A 20,000-nucleotide genomic window follows, 5' to 3' on the forward strand; every position below is an offset into this window, starting at 1 on the left:
GGAAGTGCACCGTGGCGACTCAACCTATCAGGAAGTGAACAGGAAATGACAGTTGATGTTCTGAGGAAGAAGAGACACCTGCTGCTGTGAACCAGCGGTCGGCACCACGGTCTGTTTAGTCTCTTAGTGCTGGAGCAGTGAGTGAGAGAGAGAGAGTGAGTGAGTGAGAGACAGAGAGACAGAGAGACAGAGAGACAGAGAGAGTGAGTGAGAGACAGAGAGAGAGAGTGAGAGACAGAGAGAGTGAGTGAGTGAGTGAGTGTGAGTGAGAGAGAGAGCGTGAGTGAGAGAGAGCGTGAGAGTGAGAGAGAGTGAGAGAGAGCGTGTGAGAGAGAGCGTGTAGAGAGAGAGAGCGTGTGAGAGAGAGAGAGCGTGTGAGAGAGAGAGAGCGTGTGAGAGAGAGAGAGCGTGTGAGAGAGAGAGTGAGTCAGAGACAGAGAGTGAGAGAGCGAGAGAGAGTGAGAGTGTGAGAGAGCGAGTGAGTGAGTGAGAGGACGTACCATGTTTGCAGAAGCCTCTGTCATACCAGGGGCAGTCTTTGATCTTAGACTCTGGGTCGATGTGGAGGAACGGACACTCCTTGTTACTGCACTCTCCTAGACACACAGAGACACACACAGTTAGCCCATACAGATGGGGGCACCGCGGTACACAGTTAGCTGATACAGATGGGGGCACCGCGGTAGACAGTTAGCCCATACAGATGGGGGCACCGCGGTACACAGTTAGCCCATACAGATGGGGGCACCGCGGTACACAGTTAGCCCATACAGATGGGGGCACCGCGGTAGACAGTTAGCCCATACAGATGGGGGCACCGCGGTAGACAGTTAGCCCATACAGATGGGGGCACCGCGGTAGACAGTTAGCCCATACAGATGGGGGCACCGCGGTGGACAGTTAGCCCATACAGATGGGGGCACCGCGGTAGACAGTTAGCCCATACAGATGGGGGCACCGCGGTAGACAGTTAGCCCATACAGATGGGGGGCACCGCGGTAGACAGTTAGCCCATACAGATGGGGGCACCGCGGTAGACAGTTAGCCCATACAGATGGGGGCACCGCGGTAGACAGTTAGCCCATACAGATGGGGGCACCGCGGTAGACAGTTAGCCCATACAGATGGGGGCACCGCGGTAGACAGTTAGCCCATACAGATGGGGGCACCGCGGTAGACAGTTAGCCGATACAGATGGGGGCACCGCGGTAGACAGTTAGCCGATACAGATGGGGAGAACTGCAGTAGACAGTTAGCCAATACAGATAGGGGGAACTGCAGTAGACATTTAGCCGATACAGATGGGGGCACCACGGTACAGTTAGCCGATACAGATGGGGGGAACTGCAGTAGACAGTTAGCCGATACAGATGGGAGAACTGCAGTAGACAGTTAGCCAATACAGATGGGGCTGGAACGAGCTGCAACAAACACTCAAACTGGACAGTTTTATCTCCATCTCTTCATTCAAAGACTCAATCATGGACACTCTTACTGACAGTTGTGGCTGCTTTTTGTGATGTATTGTTGTCTCTACCTTCTTGCCCTTTGTGCTGTTGTCTGAGCCCAATAATGTTTGTACCATGTTGTGTTGCTACCATGTTGTGTTGCTACCATGTTGTTGTCATGTTGTGTTGCTGCCATGTTGTGTTGCTGCCATGTTGTGTTGCTGCCATGTTGTGTTGCTGCCATGTTGTGTTGTTGTCATGTTGTGTTTCTGCCATGTTGTTGTCATGTTGTGTTGCTGCCATGTTGTGTTGCTGTTGTGTTGCTGCCACGTTGTGTTGCTGCCATGTTGTGTTGCTGCCATGTTGTGTTGCTGCCATGTTGTCATGTTGCTGCCATGTTGTTGTCATGTTGCTGCCATGTTTCTGCCATGTTGCTGCCATGTTGTGTTGCTGCCATGTGTTGCTGCCATGTTGCTGCCATGTTGTGTTGCTGCCATGTTGCTGCCATGTTGTGTTGCTGCCATGTTGTGTTGCTGCCATGTTGTGTTGCTGCCATGTTGTGTTGCTGCCATGTTGTGTTGCTGCCATGTTGCTGCCATGTTGTGTTGCTGCCATGTTGTGTTGCTGCCATGTTGTGTTGCTGCCATGTTGTGTTGCTGCCATGCTGTTGTTGTGTTGTCATGTGTTGCTGCCATGCTGTGTTGTCATGTGTTGCTGCCATGCTGTGTTGTCATGTGTTGCTGTGTTGTCATGTGTTGCTACCATGCTGTATTGTCATGTGTTGTTGCCTTGCTGTGTTGTCATGTGTTGCTACCATGCTGTGTTGTCATGTGTTGCTACCATGCTGTGTTGTCATGTTTTGCTGCCATGCTGTGTTGTCATGTGTTGCTACCATGCTGTGTTGTCATGTGTTGCTACCATGCTGTGTTGTCATGTGTTGCTACCATGCTGTGTTGTCATGTGTTGCTACCATGCTGTGTTGTCATGTGTTGCTACCATGCTGTGTTGTCATGTGTTGCTACCATGCTGTGTTGTCATGTGTTGCTACCATGCTGTGTTGTCATGTGTTGCTACCATGCTGTGTTGTCATGTGTTGCTACCATGCTGTGTTGTCATGTGTTGCTGCCATGCTGTGTTGTTGTCTCAGGTCTCTCTTTATGTAGTGTTGTGTTGCTGCCATGCTGTGTTGTCGTCTCTCGTTGAGATGTGTGTTTTGTCCTATAATCTTTTTTTAAATCCCAGCCACCGCAGGAGGCCGTCATTGTAAAATAAGAAATTGTTCTTAACTGACTTACCAGGTTAAATAAAAGGTTAAATAAAAGGTTAAATAAAAGGTTCAATAAAGGGTTAAATAAAGGTTCAATAAAGGTTCAATGGTTTAATAAAGGTTAAATAAAGGTTAAATAAAGGGTTAAATAAAGGGTTAAATAAAGGGTTAAATAAAGGGTTAAATAAGGGTTAAATAAAGGGTTAAATAAAGGGTTAAGTAAAGGTTAAATAAAAGGCTAAATAAAGATTAAATAAAGATTAAATAAAGGTTAAATAAAGGGTTAAATAAAGGGTTAAATAAAGGGTTAAATAAAGGTTAAATAAAGGGTTCAATAAAGGGTTCAATAAAGGTTAAATAAAAGGTTAAATAAAAGGCTAAATAAAAGGCTAAATAAAGATTAAATAAAGGGTTAAATAAAGGGTTAAATAAAGGGTTAAATAAAGGGTTAAATTAAAGGTTAAATAAAGGTTAAATAAAGGTTAAATAAAGGGTTAAATAAAGGGTTAAATAAAGGTTAAATAAAGGTTAAATAAAGGTTAAATAAAGGTTAAATAAAGGTTAAATAAAGGGTTAAATAAAGGGTTAAATAAAGGTTAAATAAAGGTTAAATAAAGGTTAAATAAAGGGTTAAATAAAGGTTAAATAAAGGTTAAATAAAGCCCAGCCACATACCGAACTTGGAGTAGAAGTAACACTCGGGCATCTTGGTCATGTCGTACTCGTGTAGAAACTCACACTGATCTCCCTTCTTACAGAGTCCTCTGAGCCAGTGTTTACACACCACTGTCTTCTCCCCACTGATGTGACGGAAAGGACACATCCCACCTGCAGCAACACACACGCACACACACACAGATCACTTTATACACATTCCACCTGCAGCAACACACACACTGATCACTTTATACACATCCCACCTGCAGCAACACACACACACACACACACACACACTGATCACTTTATACACATCCCACCTGCAGCAACACCCACACACACACACTGATCACTTTATACACATCCCACCTGCAGCAACACACACACTGATCACTTTATACACATTCCACCTGCAGCAACACACACACACACTGATCACTTTATACACATCCCACCTGCAGCAACACACACACACTGATCACTTTATATACATCCCACCTGCAGCAACACACACACACTGATCACTTTATACACATTCCACCTGCAGCAACACCCACACACACACACTGATCACTTTATACACATCCACCTGCAGCAACACACACACACACTGATCACTTTATACACATACCACCTGCAGCAACACACACACACACTGATCACTTTATACACATCCCACCTGCAGCAACACACACACTGATCACTTTATACACATACCACCTGCAGCAACACACACACACACACACTGATCACTTTATACACATACCACCTGCAGCAACACACACACTGATCACTTTATACACATCCACCTGCAGCAACACACACACACACACACACTGATCACTTTATACACATCCCACCTGCAGCAACACACACTGATCACTTTATACACATACCACCTGCAGCAACACACACACACACACACACACACTGATCACTTTATACACATACCACCTGCAGCAACACACACACTGATCACTTTATACACATCCCACCTGCAGCAACACACACTGATCACTTTATACACATACCACCTGCAGCAACACACACACACTGATCACTTTATACACATACCACCTGCAGCAACACACACTGATCACTTTATACACACACCACCTGCAGCAACACACACACACACACACACACACTGATCACTTTATACACATCCACCTGCAGCAACACACACACACTGATCACTTTATACACACACCACCTGCAGCAACACACACACACACACACACTGATCACTTTATACACATCCACCTGCAGCAACACACACACACTGATCACTTTATACACATATCACCTGCAGCAACACACACACACTGATCACTTTATACACATCCACCTGCAGCAACACACACACACTGATCACTTTATACACATCCCACCTGCAGCAACACACACACACACACACACTGATCACTTTATACACATCCACCTGCAGCAACACACACACACACTGATCACTTTATACACATACCACCTGCAGCAACACACACACACACTGATCACTTTATACACATCCCACCTGCAGCAACACACACTGATCACTTTATACACATACCACCTGCAGCAACACACACACACACACTGATCACTTTATACACATACCACCTGCAGCAACACACACACACACTGATCACTTTATACACATCCACCTGCAGCAACACACACACACTGATCACTTTATACACATCCCACCTGCAGCAACACACACTGATCACTTTATACACATACCACCTGCAGCAACACACACACAAACACACACACACACTGATCACTTTATACACATACCACCTGCAGCAACACACACACTGATCACTTTATACACATCCCACCTGCAGCAACACACACTGATCACTTTATACACATACCACCTGCAGCAACACACACACACTGATCACTTTATACACATACCACCTGCAGCAACACACACTGATCACTTTATACACACACCACCTGCAGCAACACACACACACACACACACTGATCACTTTATACACATCCACCTGCAGCAACACACACACACTGATCACTTTATACACACACCACCTGCAGCAACACACACTGATCACTTTATACACATACCACCTGCAGCAACACACACACACACACACTGATCACTTTATACACATACCACCTGCAGCAACACACACACACACTGATCACTTTATACACATCCACCTGCAGCAACACACACACACTGATCACTTTATACACATCCCACCTGCAGCAACACACACTGATCACTTTATACACATACCACCTGCAGCAACACACACACACACACTGATCACTTTATACACATACCACCTGCAGCAACACACACACACACTGATCACTTTATACACATACCACCTGCAGCAACACACACTGATCACTTTATACACATACCACCTGCAGCAACACACACACACACACTGATCACTTTATACACATACCACCTGCAGCAACACACACACACACTGATCACTTTATACACATACCACCTGCAGCAACACACACACACACCTGATCACTTTATACACATACCACCTGCAGCAACACACACACACACTGATCACTTTATACACATCCCACCTGCAGCAACACACACTGATCACTTTATACACATACCACCTGCAGCAACACACACACACACACACTGATCACTTTATACACATACCACCTGCAGCAACACACACACTGATCACTTTATACACATCCACCTGCAGAAACACACACACACACACACACTGATCACTTTATACACATCCCACCTGCAGCAACACACACTGATCACTTTATACACATACCACCTGCAGCAACACACACACACACACACACACACTGATCACTTTATACACATACCACCTGCAGCAACACACACACTGATCACTTTATACACATCCCACCTGCAGCAACACACACTGATCACTTTATACACATACCACCTGCAGCAACACACACACACTGATCACTTTATACACATACCACCTGCAGCAACACACACTGATCACTTTATACACACACCACCTGCAGCAACACACACACACACACACACTGATCACTTTATACACATCCACCTGCAGCAACACACACACACTGATCACTTTATACACACACCACCTGCAGCAACACACACACACACACATCACTTTATACACATCCACCTGCAGCAACACACACACACTGATCACTTTATACACATCCCACCTGCAGCAACACACACACACACTGATCACTTTATACACATCCACCTGCAGCAACACACACACACACTGATCACTTTATACACATACCACCTGCAGCAACACACACACACACTGATCACTTTATACACATCCCACCTGCAGCAACACACACTGATCACTTTATACACATACCACCTGCAGCAACACACACACACACACTGATCACTTTATACACATACCACCTGCAGCAACACACACACACACACTGATCACTTTATACACATCCACCTGCAGCAACACACACACTGATCACTTTATACACACACCACCTGCAGCAACACACACACACACACTGATCACTTTATACACATCCCACCTGCAGCAACACACACTGATCACTTTATACACATCCCACCTGCAGCAACAACACACACTGATCACTTTATACACATACCACCTGCAGCAACACACACACACACTGATCACTTTATACACATACCACCTGCAGCAACACACACACACACTGATCACTTTATACACATACCACCTGCAGCAACACACACACACACACTGATCACTTTATACACATCCCACCTGCAGCAACACACACTGATCACTTTATACACATACCACCTGCAGCAACACACACACACACACACACACACACACACACACTGATCACTTTATACACATTCACCTGCAGCAACACACACACACTGATCACTTTATACACACACCACCTGCAGCAACACACACACACACACTGATCACTTTATACACATCCCACCTGCAGCAACACACACACGCTGATCACTTTATACACATCCCACCTGCAGCAACACACACACACTGATCACTTTATACACATCCCACCTGCAGCAACACACACACACTGATCACTTTATACACATATCACCTGCAGCAACACACACACACTGATCACTTTATACACACACAGTTCATATCAACACACACACACACTGGGTCAGTTCCTATACACACACAGATCAGTTTATACACACATCCCCCAGCAGATACACACACACACTTGTAGAGGAGTCTGTATCAGTCACATACAGAGAACTCATCACAGGTAACACTCTCACCTTTGAGACAGGCCGCTCTCATGAAGAACTCACACACAGCAGCCCCGGACTCTACAGACAGACAGACACAGGAAGTTACAATACAAAACAATACATGAACCTAACACACTGCAGCCTCAAACTCTGCAACAATAAAAAAAAAAACACACGTAATTATAAAATCAGTTCATAAGTTAGCTAAACTAGCCAAGTTAGCTTAGCTACCATGCTAAAACTACAACAGTACCTAGCCAAGTTAGCTTAGCTACCATGCTAAAACTACAACAGTACCTAGCTAACGTTAGCTACCATGCTAAAACTACAACAGTACCTAGCTAACGTTAGCTACCATGCTAAAACTACAACAGTACCGAGCTAACGTTAGTTACCATGCTAAAACTACAACAGTACCTAGCTAACGTTAGCTACCATGCTAAAACTACAACAGTACCGAGCTAACGTTAGCTACCATGCTAAAACTACAACAGTACCTAGCTAACGTTAGCTAACAGGCTAACTTAGTAAGTAGCGACTACTTACTGTCCATCCCGGGGAAAGGGAGAGGCTGAGCCCCCAGCTGCTGCTCCACAGCTATCTCTAGATCAAACTTGATGTGGTCCACGGTGGCTATCAGGTCCTGCATGATGGCAGTCTCACCCCCGCTTCCGACCAGACAGAAACAAGCTAGCCTAGCCTAGCTTAGCTAGCAGTCTCACCCCCTTCCGACAGACAGAAACAACTTGCCTAGCCAGCTAGCTAGCAGTCTCACCCCGCTTCCGACCAGACAGAAACAAGCTAGCCTAGCCTAGCTTAGCTAGCAGTTACGAAGACAGAAACAAGCGCCTAGCAGCTAGCAGTCTCACCCGACAGACAGAAACAAGCTAGCCTAGCCAAGAGCAGTCTACCGCTTCCGACCAGACAGAAACAAGCTAGCTTAGCTTAGCTTAGCTAGCAGTCTAACGGCAGTTCGCAATCAGCTAACCTGTGAAATCTCGCTAAAGTAGCTGATATATCAACCATAAGAGGCGTTTGCTCTAGATTGCTTTGGCTAGCTAATTGTATATTTGAAATGTGTAGAAAAATCAACAGTGGGGAAAGTTGGTTAACTAAGACAAGTCCGTTTTGTCTTGTTGATCTGCCATCTTGTTTCTCCTGCCCTCCAGAAGGCGGGCGGGTTGAACTCCAACCTTTGACCTGTGTGGGAGGGGGGGGAGGTTAAAAGCCTGAGTAATCGATCTATGAGAGAGTTTGGATGTGAACTTGCCAGAAGATGCCGACCCTACCATTACGCTTGTTTACACAGAGCTGCACTGGGGTCAGAATGCAATCATGGTTACATTAAGATCCCCCCCCCCCATTGAGCTAGCGTGAGATATGGGCTGGAAAAGGTAACGCATATAGCCACCATACTTCAAATGGTTACTATAGCACTATTTCAATCTTGTCGATTGGAGCAGTGTGGATAAAGGTGGCATATCCCATCCCTGGATTGAGGTAAGTTTTTCGACCCATATCTCACCGCTGGCTCCACGTAAAAATATCAATATCAATTACAAATAAAAGCTTTTTATTAATGTTATTTTACCCACAAGCCAGCCAGTCCTTCATTTTAATTAACTAGGCAAGTCAGTTAAGAACAAATTCTTATTTTCAATGACGGTCTACCGGGGAACAGTGGGTTAACTGCCTTGTTCAGGGGCAGAACGACATATTTTTACCTTGTCGGCTCAGGCATTTGATCTTGCAACCTTCTGATTACTAGTCCAGCGCTCTAACCACTAGGCTACCTGCCTCCCCCCTCTAACCACTAGGCTACCTGCCGCCCCCCATCACTCAGAAGTGAGTGTTTCATCAGAGAACATGCTGAGTGTTTAGTTTAACGAGGCAAGTCAGTGAAGAAAACATTCTTATTTACAATGACGGCCTACCAAAGGCCTCCTGCGGGGACGGGGCCTGGGATTAAACATTTAATAAAATGTTTTAAAATAGGACAAAACACACATCACGACAAGAGAGACGACACAACACTACATAAAGAGAGACCTAAGACAACAACACAGCATGGCAGCAACACAACACTACATAAAGAGAGACCTAAGACAACAACATAGCATGGCAGCAACACAACACTACATAAAGAGAGACCTAAGACAACAACATAGCATGGCAGCAACACAACACTACATAAAGAGAGACCTAAGACAACAACACAGCATGGCAGCAACACAACACTACATAAAGAGAGACCTAAGACAACAACATAGCAAGGCAGCAACACAACACTACATAAAGAGAGACCTAAGACAACAACACAGCAAGGCAGCAACACAACACTACATAAAGAGAGACCTAAGACAACAACACAGCATGGCAGCAACACAACACTACATAAAGAGAGACCTAAGACAACAACATAGCATGGCAGTGTAACCGATGTGAAAATGGCTAGTTAGTTAGCGGTGGTGCGCTCTAATAGCGTTTTTAATCGGGTGATGTCACTCGCTCTGAGACTTGAAGTAGTTGTTTCCCCTTTGCTCTGCAAGGGGCCGCGGATTTTTGTGGCGCGATGGGTCCAAGGTTCAAGCCCAGGTTGGGGGCGAGGAGAGGGACGGAAGCTATACTGTTACAGCAGCAACACATGACAACACAGCATGGTAGCAACACAGCATGGTAGCAACACAGCATGGTAGCAACACAACATGGTAGCAACACAACATGGTAGCAACAGCACATGGTACAAACATTATTGGGCCCAGACAACAGCACAAAGGGGCAATAAGGTAGAGACAACAATACATCACGCAAAGCAGCCACAACTGTCAGTAAGAGTGTCCATGATTGAGTCTTTGAATGAAGAGATGGAGATAAAACTGTCCAGTTTGAGTGTTTAAATGTCCTTTGTCAAGTAAAATCACTACCTACTCTCTCAGACATGGATCCTCCTGGTCTCTGACTCTCCTCTGTCTTCTACACTGAAATCCCCCTCTCCTCTGTCTTCTACACTGAAATCCCCCTCTCCTCTCTGTCTTCTACACTGAAATCCTCCTCTCCTCTGTCTTCTACACTGAAATCCCCCTCTCCTCTGTCTTCTACATTAAAATCCTCCTCTCCTCTGTCTTCTACACTGAAATCCCCCTCTCCTCTCTGTCTTCTACACTCAAACCCCCCTCTCCTCTGTCTTCTACACTGAAATCCTCCTCTCCTCTGTCTTCTACACTGAAATCCCCCTCTCCTCTGTCTTCTACACTGAAATCCTCCTCTCCTCTGTCTTCTACACTGAAATCCCCCCTCTCCTCTGTCTTCTACACTCAAATCCCCCCTCTCCTCTGTCTTCTACACTGAAATCCCCCTCTCCTCTGTCTTCTACACTGAAATTCCCCCTCTCCTCTGTCTTCTACACTGAAATCCTCCTCTCCTCTGTCTTCTACACTGAAATCCCCCTCTCTCTGTCTTCTACACTGAAATCCTCCTCTCCTCTGTCTTCTACACTGAAATCCCCCTCTCCTCTCTGTCTTCTACACTGAAATCCTCCTCTCCTCTGTCTTCTACACTGAAATCCTCCTCTCCTCTCTGTCTTCTACACTGAAATCCTCCTCTCCTCTGTCTTCTACACTGAAATCCTCCTCTCCTCTGTCTTCTACACTGAAATCCCCCTCTCCTCTCCTCTGTCTTCTACACTGAAAACCTCCTCTCTAACTCTCCTCTCTGTCTTCTACACTGAAATCCTTCTCTCTGTCTCATCTGTCTTCTACACTGAAACGACTGGAGAGGAGAAAACAAAATACCCCACGTTTACATCCCGTTTCCAGACGTGTAGGATGGAGAAGAGAGAAGGGGATGGAAGAAGAGGCCAGGGAGCCAGTGTTCCAGAGCATCAAATTCATGATGCATTGTGGGTATATTTGACTGTGACTGATGTAAATAAAATAAAATAAAGAATGAGTAGTTATTTATGATACAGCCTTTTTTTCAGAAAAATCACCAAATGGACAAGTCTAACCTGTTGACGATATTATATTAGATAGAATCATGATTTAAATACACTGAACAAAAACTAAAAATGCCAATTTGCAACAATTTCAAAGATTTTTACTAAGTTACAGTTCATATATGGAAATAAGTCAATTGAAATCAATGCCTTAGGCCCTAATCTATGGATTTCACACGACTGGGAATACAGATATGCATCTGTCGGTCACAGATACCTTTATAAAAAGAAAGTTAGGGGTGTGGATCAGAGAACCAGTCAGTATCTGGTGTGACCCCCCCCCATTTGTCTCATGCAGCGCGACACATCTCCTTCACATAGAGTTGATCAGGCTGTTGATTGGTGGCCTGTTGGAATGTTGGTCCCACTTCCTCTTCAATGGCCGTGTGAAGCGGCTGGATATTGGGCGGGAACTGGAAACACGTTGTCAATCAAGAGCATCCGAACACTTCCCCCCCCCGAGTTCCCAGTTGTTGTGAACGCACTGTAGTCGGAGTTTTCGCCGAGTTCCCAGTTGTTATGAACGCAGCAAAAGCCCCTCAATTGAATGAAATAGAATTGAGTGACGTACATATCGTGCGATCGAGGATCGAGCCGTGACGTCAATAAGAAGCGACGGTGAGCAGGCCTACGAAATCAATACACACCAAAAAAAAAATATACTACGCGAGGGGGGGGAAATAAGGTTTATTGTTTTTCATTTTGGTTAAATAATCCGTTTTGATTAAACGCGATGCCGAAAGTAAAGAGGAGCAGGAAACCACCTCCCGATGGCTGGGAGTTGATTGAACCGACTTTGGACGAATTAGACCAAAAAATGAGAGAAGGTAAAACATATTTTTTGCTAGCTAATAATGTTAGCCACCTAAGCTAACTAAATCCTCTACTCCGACTGTAACAAAACGAGGCTCAGCTAACATCATGTCTACACAAATGTTAACATTTAATATTTTGGGGGGGATATTCAACCAGTCTCAACTAAGCTATATTATCAAGTTGTTGTATGAATCTGATTTGGATCAGTCCTGTTTTTATTGTGACTGACTAACTTCTCCGTAACCTAACGAGGCTGTCCGTACAGCCAGATACCTACAACCCCTCTGTCTCGCCTTCAGCTATCTGTATGTTTCCTTTGTCGTATTGTGGGTTATTGTTCAGATACCTCGACAATCATAACCAAAAGGTTGATGTTTTAGATAGGTAGCTTCTAAGTTAACTACACTGAACAATAATATAAACGCAACAAGGTAAAACAAAAATGTTACTGAGCTCATAGAAGGAAATCCTTCAACTGAAAAATAAATTAGTCGCTAATCTATGGATTTCACATGACTGGGAATACAGATATGCATCTGTTGGTCACAGATACCTTAAAAAAAAAAAAAAAAAATACAGCCAAATTCTCTAAAATGACGGAGGTGGCTTATGGTAGAGGAATGAACATTTCAATTCTCTGGCAACAGCTCTGGTAGACGTTCCTGCAGTCAGCATGCCAATTGCACACTCCCTCAACTTGAGACATCTGTGGCATTGAGTTGTTGTGACAAAACTGCACATTTTTTAGAGTGGCCTTTTATTGTCCCCCAGCACAAGGTGCACCTGTGTTGTTTAATCTGCTTCTTGATATGCCGCACCTGTCAGTTGGATGGATTATCTTGAAAAAGTAGAAATGCTCACTAACAAGGATGTAAACACATTTGTTCTCAAAAATTTAAGAGAGAAATACGTTTTTTTTACTGTATGGAAACATGGGACCAACACTTCACATGTTGCGTTTTTTTTTATATTGTTGTTCAGTGTAGTTAGTTGAGCTAGGGTAATCAACCAGCCAAACTATTAGCTACTTAGCTAGCTACAATATAAAGTTGATGTATGAATGGGGGAATCTTGGAGAATGGGGGAATCTTGGAGAATGGGGGAATCTTGGAGAATGGGGGAATCTTGGAGAATGGGGGAATCTTGGAGAATGGGGAAATCTTGGAGAATGGGGGAATCTTGGAGAATGGGGGAAATCTTGGATAATTCCTGTATTGTATCGATGACGAGGTTGCGATTTGTCTCCTTACAGCCGAGACGGAGCCTCACGAGGGAAAGCGGAAGGTGGAGTCCCTGTGGCCGATATTCAGACTGCATCATCAGAGGAGCAGATATATCTTCGACTTGTTCTACAAGAGGAAGGCCATCAGCAGAGGTAGATAATATTACTGTTACATAAGAGGAACGCCGTCAGCAGAGATAGATATTACTGTTACATAAGAGGAACGCCGTCAGCAGAGATAGATATTACTGTTACATAAGAGGAAGACCGTCAGCAGAGATAGATATTACTGTTACATAAGAGGAAGACCGTCAGCAGAGATAGATATTACTGTTACATAAGAGGAAGACCGTCAGCAGAGATAGATATTACTGTTACATAAGAGGAAGACCGTCAGCAGAGATAGATATTACTGTTACATAAGAGGAAGACCGTCAGCAGAGATAGATATTACTGTTACATAAGAGGAAGACCGTCAGCAGAGATAGATAATATTACTGTTACATAAGAGGAAGACCGTCAGCAGAGATAGATATTACTGTTACATAAGAGGAAGACCGTCAGCAGAGGTAGATGATATTACTGTTACATAAGAGGAACGCCGTCAGCAGAGATAGATATTACTGTTACATAAGAGGAAGACCGTCAGCAGAGATAGATATTACTGTTACATAAGAGGAAGACCCTCAGCAGAGATAGATAATATTACTGTTACATAAGAGGAAGACCGTCAGCAGAGATAGATATTACTGTTACATAAGAGGAAGACCGTCAGCAGAGATAGATATTACTGTTACATAAGAGGAAGACCGTCAGCAGAGATAGATATTACTGTTACATAAGAGGAAGACCGTCAGCAGAGATAGATATTACTGTTACATAAGAGGAAGACCGTCAGCAGAGATAGATATTACTGTTACATAAGAGGAAGACCGTCAGCAGAGGTAGATATTACTGTTACATAAGAGGAAGACCGTCAGCAGAGGAAGACCGTCAGCAGAGATAGATATTACTGTTACATAAGAGGAAGACCGTCAGCAGAGGTAGATATTACTGTTACATAAGAGGAAGACCGTCAGCAGAGGAAGACCGTCAGCAGAGATAGATATTACTGTTACATAAGAGGAAGACCGTCAGCAGAGATAGATATTACTGTTACATAAGAGGAAGACCGTCAGCAGAGGTAGATAATATTACTGTTACATAAGAGGAAGACCGTCAGCAGAGATAGATATTACTGTTACATAAGAGGAAGACCGTCAGCAGAGATAGATATTACTGTTACATAAGAGGAAGACTGTCAGCAGAGATAGATATTACTGTTACATAAGAGGAAGACCGTCAGCAGAGATAGATAATATTACTGTTACATAAGAGGAAGACCGTCAGCAGAGATAGATATTACTGTTACATAAGAGGAAGACCGTCAGCAGAGATAGATATTACTGTTACATAAGAGGAAGACCGTCAGCAGAGGTAGATAATATTACTGTTACATAAGAGGAAGACCGTCAGCAGAGATAGATATTACTGTTACATAAGAGGAAGACCGTCAGCAGAGATAGATAATACTGTTACATAAGAGGAAGACCGTCAGCAGAGGAAGACCGTCGTACACTGAATATATAAGATGCAGAGGCTAGTGGAGCGTTGAGTTTGCTTATTTTAGGGTTTGGGTTTTTAGGTATAATGCTCTTTCTCTCTCTCTCTGTGTGTGTGTGTGTGTCCTGTGTGTGTCCTGTGTGTGTCCTGTGTGTGTCCTGTGTGTGTCCTGTGTGTGTGTGTGTGTGCGTCCTGTGTGTGTGTGTGTGTGTGTGCGTCCTGTGTGTGTGTAGAGCTGTATGACTACTGTATAAAGGAGAGTTATGCTGATAAGAATCTGATCGCTAAGTGGAAGAAACAGGGATACGAGAACCTGTGCTGTCTTCGATGCATCCAGACACGGGACACCAACTTTGGGACCAACTGCATCTGCAGAGTCCCCAAGAGCAAGCTGGAGGTGGTGAGTACTGCAATAATACTATAGTACTACTATAATACTACTATAGAGTCCCCAAGAGCAAGCTGGAGGTGGTGAGTACTGCAATAGTACTATAGTACTACTATAATACTACTATAGAGTCCCCAAGAGCAAGCTGGAGGTGGTGAGTACTGCAATAATACTATAGTACTACTATAATACTACTATAGAGTCCCCAAGAGCAAGCTGGAGGTGGTGAGTACTGCAATAGTACTATAGTACTACTATAATACTACTATAGAGTCCCCAAGAGCAAGCTGGAGGTGGTGAGTACTGCAATAGTACTATAGTACTACTATAATACTACTATAGAGTCCCCAAGAGCAAGCTGGAGGTGGTGAGTACTGCAATAATACTATAGTACTACTATAATACTACTATAGAGTCCCCAAGAGCAAGCTGGAGGTGGTGAGTACTGCAATAATACTATAGTACTACTGTAATACTACTATAGAGTCCCCAAGAGCAAGCTGGAGGTGGTGAGTACTGCAATAATACTATAGTACTACTATAATACTACTATAGAGTCCCCAAGAGCAAGCTGGAGGTGGTGAGTACTGCAATAGTACTATAGTACTACTATAATACTACTATAGAGTCCCCAAGAGCAAACTGGAGGTGGTGAGTACTGCATTAATACTATAGTACTACTATAATACTACTATAGAGTCCCCAAGAGCAAGCTGGAGGTGGTGAGTACTGCAATAATACTATAGTACTACTATAATACTACTATAGAGTCCCCAAGAGCAAGCTGGAGGTGGTGAGTACTGCAATAATACTACTATAGTACTACTATAATACTACTATAGAGTCCCCAAGAGCAAGCTGGAGGTGGTGAGTACTGCAATAATACTATAGTACTACTATAATACTACTATAGAGTCCCCAAGAGCAAGCTGGAGGTGGTGAGTACTGCAATAATACTACTATAGTACTACTATAATATACAATAATACTACAATACTACTATAGAGTCCCCAAGAGCAAGCTGGAGGTGGTGAGTACTGCAATAATACTACTATAATACTACTATAGAGTCCCCAAGAGCAAGCTGGAGGTGGTGAGTACTGCAATAATACTATAGTACTACTATAATACTACTATAGAGTCCCCAAGAGCAAGCTGGAGGTGGTGAGTACTGCAATACTACTATAGTACTACTATAATACTACTATAGAGTCCCCAAGAGCAAGCTGGAGGTGGTGAGTACTGCAATAATACTACTATAGTACTACTATAATACTACTATAGAGTCCCCAAGAGCAAGCTGGAGGTGGTGAGTACTGCAATAATACTATAGTACTACTATAATACTACTATAGAGTCCCCAAGAGCAAGCTGGAGGTGGTGAGTACTGCAATAATACTACTATAGTACTACTATAAAAAAATATACAATACTACTATAGAGTCCCCAAGAGCAAGCTGGAGGTGGTGAGTACTGCAATAATACTACTATAATACTACTATAGAGTCCCCAAGAGCAAGCTGGAGGTGGTGAGTACTGCAATAATACTATAGTACTACTATAATACTACTATAGAGTCCCCAAGAGCAAGCTGGAGGTGGTGAGTACTGCAATAATACTATAGTACTACTATAATACTACTATAGAGTCCCCAAGAGCAAGCTGGAGGTGGTGAGTACTGCAATAATACTATAGTACTACTGTAATACTACTATAGAGTCCCCAAGAGCAAGCTGGAGGTGGTGAGTACTGCAATAAATACTACTATAATACTACTATAGAGTCCCCAAGAGCAAGCTGGAGGTGGTGAGTACTGCAATAATACTATAGTACTACTATAATACTACTATAGAGTCCCCAAGAGCAAGCTGGAGGTGGTGAGTACTGCAATAATACTATAGAATACTACTATAGAGTCCCCAAGAGCAAGCTGGAGGTGGTGAGTACTGCAATAATACTATAGTACTACTATAATACTACTATAGAGTCCCCAAGAGCAAGCTGGAGGTGGTGAGTACTGCAATAATACTATAGTACTACTATAATACTACTATAGAGTCCCCAAGAGCAAGCTGGAGGTGGTGAGTACTGCAATAATACTATAGTACTACTATAATACTACTATAGAGTCCCCAAGAGCAAGCTGGAGGTGGTGAGTACTGCAATAATACTATAGTACTACTATAATACTACTATAGAGTCCCCAAGAGCAAGCTGGAGGTGGTGAGTACTGCAATAATTATAGTACTACTATAATACTACTATAGAGTCCCCAAGAGCAAGCTGGAGGTGGTGAGTACTGCAATAATACTATAATACTACTATAGAGTCCCCAAGAGCAAGCTGGAGGTGGTGAGTACTGCAATAATACTATAGTACTACTATAATACTACTATAGAGTCCCCAAGAGCAAGCTGGAGGTGGTGAGTACTGCAATAATACTATAGTACTACTATAATACTACTATAGAGTCCCCAAGAGCAAGCTGGAGGTGGTGAGTACTGCAATAATACTATAGTACTACTATAATACTACTATAGAGTCCCCAAGAGCAAGCTGGAGGTGGTGAGTACTGCAATAATTACTATAATACTACTATAGAGTCCCCAAGAGCAAGCTGGAGGTGGTGAGTACTGCAATAATACTATAGTACTACTATAATACTACTATAGAGTCCCCAAGAGCAAGCTGGAGGTGGTGAGTACTGCAATAATACTATAGTACTACTATAATACTACTATAGAGTCCCCAAGAGCAAGCTGGAGGTGGTGAGTACTGCAATAATACTATAGTACTACTATAATACTACTATAGAGTCCCCAAGAGCAAGCTGGAGGTGGTGAGTACTGCAATAATACTATAGTACTACTATAATACTACTATAGAGTCCCCAAGAGCAAGCTGGAGGTGGTGAGTACTGCAATAATACTATAGTACTACTATAATACTACTATAGAGTCCCCAAGAGCAAGCTGGAGGTGGTGAGTACTGCAATAATACTACTATAATACTACTATAGAGTCCCCAAGAGCAAGCTGGAGGTGGTGAGTACTGCAATAATACTATAGTACTACTATAATACTACTATAGAGTCCCCAAGAGCAAGCTGGAGGTGGTGAGTACTGCAATAATACTATAGTACTACTATAATACTACTATAGAGTCCCCAAGAGCAAGCTGGAGGTGGTGAGTACTGCAATAATACTATAGTACTACTATAATACTACTATAGAGTCCCCAAGAGCAAGCTGGAGGTGGTGAGTACTGCAATAATACTATAGTACTACTATAATACTACTATAGAGTCCCCAAGAGCAAGCTGGAGGTGGTGAGTACTGCAATAATACTATAGTACTACTATAATACTACTATAGAGTCCCCAAGAGCAAGCTGGAGGTGGTGAGTACTGCAATAATACTATAGTACTACTATAATACTACTATAGAGTCCCCAAGAGCAAGCTGGAGGTGGTGAGTACTGCAATAATACTATAATACTACTATAGAGTCCCCAAGAGCAAGCTGGAGGTGGTGAGTACTGCAATAATACTATAGTACTACTATAATACTACTATAGAGTCCCCAAGAGCAAGCTGGAGGTGGTGAGTACTGCAATAATACTATAGTACTACTATAATACTACTATAGAGTCCCCAAGAGCAAGCTGGAGGTGGTGAGTACTGCAATAATACTATAGTACTACTATAATACTACTATAGAGTCCCCAAGAGCAAGCTGGAGGTGGTGAGTACTGCAATAATACTATAGTACTACTATAATACTACTATAGAGTCCCCAAGAGCAAGCTGGAGGTGGTGAGTACTGCAATAATACTATAGTACTACTATAATACTACTATAGAGTCCCCAAGAGCAAGCTGGAGGTGGTGAGTACTGCAATAATTACTACTATAATACTACTATAGAGTCCCCAAGAGCAAGCTGGAGGTGGTGAGTACTGCAATAATACTATAGTACTACTATAATACTACTATAGAGTCCCCAAGAGCAAGCTGGAGGTGGTGAGTACTGCAATAATACTATAGTACTACTATAATACTACTATAGAGTCCCCAAGAGCAAGCTGGAGGTGGTGAGTACTGCAATAATACTATAGTACTACTATAATACTACTATAGAGTCCCCAAGAGCAAGCTGGAGGTGGTGAGTACTGCAATAATACTATAGTACTACTATAATACTACTATAGAGTCCCCAAGAGCAAGCTGGAGGTGGTGAGTACTGCAATAATACTATAGTACTACTATAATACTACTATAGAGTCCCCAAGAGCAAGCTGGAGGTGGTGAGTACTGCAATAATACTATAGTACTACTATAATACTACTATAGA

The 20,000-nt window shown here is 43.3% G+C and overlaps 2 protein-coding genes across 2 annotated transcripts in view; one reads left to right on the top strand and one right to left on the bottom strand.

Moving 5' to 3' along the window:
- The window catches only part of LOC123740234 (cleavage and polyadenylation specificity factor subunit 4), a 27,730-nt gene extending 18,907 nt beyond the window's left edge, over positions 1 to 8,823 (bottom strand). The window contains exons 1-5 of the mRNA XM_045714010.1: positions 8,539 to 8,823; positions 8,174 to 8,352; positions 7,655 to 7,705; positions 3,391 to 3,543; positions 501 to 596 (exon numbers count right to left, since the gene is read on the bottom strand). Coding sequence (XP_045569966.1) covers positions 501 to 596; positions 3,391 to 3,543; positions 7,655 to 7,705; positions 8,174 to 8,276 — 403 coding nt within the window. The 5' untranslated portion in view covers positions 8,277 to 8,352; positions 8,539 to 8,823. The remainder of the gene's footprint in view (positions 1 to 500; positions 597 to 3,390; positions 3,544 to 7,654; positions 7,706 to 8,173; positions 8,353 to 8,538) is intronic.
- Positions 8,824 to 12,077: 3,254 nt separating this feature from the next.
- bud31 (BUD31 homolog (yeast)) lies at positions 12,078 to 12,993 on the top strand (the record flags this gene model as incomplete). The annotated part of the gene is given in 1 exon segment (NM_001146560.1): positions 12,078 to 12,993. A coding segment is annotated over 1 exon segment (141 nt). The 3' UTR covers positions 12,496 to 12,993.
- Positions 12,994 to 20,000: the final 7,007 nt, after the last annotated feature.

This window comes from Salmo salar, unplaced genomic scaffold, assembly GCF_905237065.1.
Source record: "Salmo salar unplaced genomic scaffold, Ssal_v3.1, whole genome shotgun sequence".
NCBI classification, from domain to species: domain Eukaryota; kingdom Metazoa; phylum Chordata; class Actinopteri; order Salmoniformes; family Salmonidae; genus Salmo; species Salmo salar.